General features: G+C 60.4%; 1 protein-coding gene across 1 annotated transcript; it reads right to left on the bottom strand.

Annotated features, from left to right (window-relative positions):
- Nucleotides 1-1,105: 1,105 nt before the first annotated feature.
- On the bottom strand, nt 1,106-2,722 carry NEUROG2 (neurogenin 2). Its single transcript, XM_065837473.2, has one exon. The coding sequence runs from the start codon at nt 2,509-2,511 to the stop codon at nt 1,801-1,803; it is 711 nt and encodes a 236-aa protein (XP_065693545.1). The 5' UTR covers nt 2,512-2,722; the 3' UTR covers nt 1,106-1,800.
- Nucleotides 2,723-3,137: the final 415 nt, after the last annotated feature.

Here is a 3,137-nt window from a genome sequence, read left to right as displayed (position 1 = left end):
AAAACTAGAAACTTTTCCATAAAGTGCTTTGCAGTCGCTGGGGCGGGGTTCAGCAACGTGGGTCACTGGCACCACCACCAGCTGCCACCGACCGCCTCTTGGTGTGGGCACCATGGTCCCCTGGGACAGCCAGGGGTGCTGTAAGCCATGGGCTTGTGCAGCTTGCTGATCATGCTGATCTGAACCCCCAGGACTTGCCTGTGACTTGGGTTTCATCCATCCGACAGAGAAACCGAGTTCTTATCTTTAAACCCATGCAGGATTTCTTTCCCAGTAACATTTGTTTCTTATGTCCTTCTCTGTAAAATCCCTGAGCCATCAGTTTGAAGATGTGTGTTGACAGTTCATCCATCCATCCATCCATCCATCCATCCATCCATCCATCCATCCATCGTTTGCTGCACAGCATCTTGTGTACTGAGAGGCAAAAGTAAATAATCTTCCACTTAATTTAATTAAACTACTGTGCTCAATACAAGAACCGTGGCTGTTTTTCATTGCTATGTTACCAGCTGCACAGAGAACTGAAGAACAGAAATAAAATGACATGTAGGGGGATGGAGGCTGATGCATGTCTGTGTTTCTGGTGGCATCTGTCCCCTTCAGAACCAGTCTGAGGATTTACTTTGCTGGGAAAATATCTCGTTTTGTTTTGATCCACTCCTCCCTAAGCAGCTTTTCTCCCAATAGTCCTCCTCCAACCCCACCCTGGGGCAAAGCCCGTGTCCCCAAGAGTTTAGTCTTGTTCTTATTCCACAGAAAAGAGGGTTTTCTTTTAAGAAGCGAAGTGAAATTTTAGGAACAAGAACATGCACCACCCTCCTGGAGGATACACCAGATCTGACACCCCCCAGCACCGCAGGCACAGACGCCCCAGCTACCTCCGCTTGGTTGCGATTCTACCTGCAGAAGCAGCTGTTGCCCGTGTCCCCAGGTGTAAGTGGCACTTGTCACCATACGGCACTACAAGTGCAGACAGCTCCCCCGGGACACCAAGTTTGACCTGAGGCGAGAGCAGGCACCAGCCCCCCCAGTGCCCCACTTGCCGCAGTCCTGTAATTCCCGGCAGATGGCACAGAAACCAGAAAAATCAGCAAACAGAAAGTTATGAAAATTAGATATTTTTATTTATATTTTATCACAAGTACAATCCCTTTGCTCTTCCGCTGTAAATACATACTAGAATAAACTCTGTAAATTATACAAAAAAATACATACTTTCCATGAAATCTTTCTTTATAATAAATAAATGTGAACATGTGTGTGGCTGATCGCTGTAATGTTCCGTGTCTGTTTAGGTTTTCAGTCTGTTGATTTATTTTTAATCTCCTGAAAGAAGGGGGGAGTTCCCCGTCCCCTAAAGGTCGAAATAAATAATGCATGAGGAGGTCCTCCCTCCCGATTCCGCCGCCCCCCCCGCGCCTTTCCTCTACATTTTTTTCTTTTGATAGAGAGTTCAGCCTAAATTTCCACGCTTGCATTCAGCCCTCACAAAGCCTACAAATTATACAATGACTTCTAACCTGGACCTCTAACAAAACAACTTTTTTTTTCTTCTTTCTCCCCCCACCCCTATAAATCATAAGAGACAGATGGCAAAACGGGGAGAGGAGGGGGACAAAAGGCCTGGTGACAGATCTGGCAAACTGGACAAAGTGCACATCGGAAAGAGAGAAAGTTTGGTTTGGCAGATGACATTCCCACAGCCCGCCCTGGGAAGCGGGGCAGATGCCGCCGCCCCGGGCGGACGGGCTGGGCGAAGCCTCGTCCCACGCACGGCGGCGGGACCGCCGGGCCGGGCTAGAGGCAGCGACGGGGCAGCGGCGGCGGCTGGGGCGGCGGCGGGGCGAAGCGGCCCCGCGGGGTCGGCCAGTGCTCGGCGTCCGAGGCGGAGCCGGCGGGGCTGGCGGGCGATAAAGTGCAGGCGTACGGGGAGGCGGAAGGCGCGGGGCTGGCGGCGCCGCCGCTCCAGGAGGAGGCGGGCGAGGAGCTGGCGTCGGCGGTGCCCCCCGCCTCGGGGCCGAGCCGCGCCGCCCCGGCCAGCCGCAGGGTCTCGGTGAGCGCCCAGATGTAGTTGTGCGCGAAGCGGAGCGTCTCGATCTTGGTGAGCTTGGCGTCCTCGGGGAAGGTGGGCAGCACGTCGCGGAGCGCGTCCAGCGCCGCGTTCAGGTTGTGCATGCGGTTGCGCTCCCGGTTGTTGGCCTTCAGCCGCCGGCTCCGCTTGATGCGCTGCGCCGTCTCCGCCGTCCGCGCTGCCCGCGGAGCGCCGCGGGACCGACCCGGCCGCCGCTTCCCCTCCAGCCGCCGCAGCCCCGAGGGCAACCGAGCGCCCGGCGCCTCGGCGGGCCGCGCCGGCGAGGGGGCCCGCAGCTGCTCTTCCTCCTCCTCCTCTTCTTCCTCCTCCTCCCCGGCGCTGGACGGCAGCGAGGGCGAGGGGGCGGGCGAGGCCAGGCCCAGCAGCAGCAGCTCGTCCTCGGCCGGCGGCGCCAGCCCCTCCGCCTTCACCAGCATCCTGCGGGGCGGGACGGCCGCGCCGCGCTCCCCTCCGCTGGCCTGGCGGCGGAGCCGGGGCGACGGTTGGACGGCGGTTTAACGGTTCGGCGGTTTGACGGGGCGGGGGGGGAGGGGGCGGGCGGGCAAAGTGGGGGGGACGCGGCGGTGGCACGCGCCCCGGGGCGGCAGCGGCGGAGCGGCCCGGGGCCCGACGGCTGCGTGTCTGGCACACGACCCTCCTTAACACCCCTTATATACCCCGCGGGGAACAATCAAACCTACCCCCGAGGCCCCCGGCGCCCCGCCCGCGCCTCGCGCTTTTCTTTTCACGGCGCCGCCGCCCCCCCGGGGCCGCGCCCGGGCCGGGGCCGCCGCCGCGCCATTGGTGCCTCGCGCTCGGCTGGAGCGTGCCGCTAATTTATTAATGAATGGAGGGTCGCGAGGCGCAGCTGGCCAATCAGGGCGCCCCGCGCGCCACGCGCGCCGGAGCCGGCTCCTTTTCAGCCGCTCATTAAGAGGCGGCTGCGACATCCCCCCCCCGCTCCCTTCGCGGGGAGCATCCCCGGGGGTGCGTCCCCTTCGCTTCCCCCCCCCCCCCCCCCGCGCCTTTTGGGGGGCAATCAAGGGAATAACGCTCTCTGCTG

The sequence above is a fragment of the Patagioenas fasciata genome, chromosome 4, assembly GCF_037038585.1.
Source record: "Patagioenas fasciata isolate bPatFas1 chromosome 4, bPatFas1.hap1, whole genome shotgun sequence".
In the NCBI taxonomy this organism is placed as follows: Eukaryota; Metazoa; Chordata; class Aves; order Columbiformes; family Columbidae; genus Patagioenas; species Patagioenas fasciata.
The sequence above is the reverse complement of the archived record's forward strand: the minus strand, read 5'-3'. Positions and strand labels throughout refer to the sequence as shown.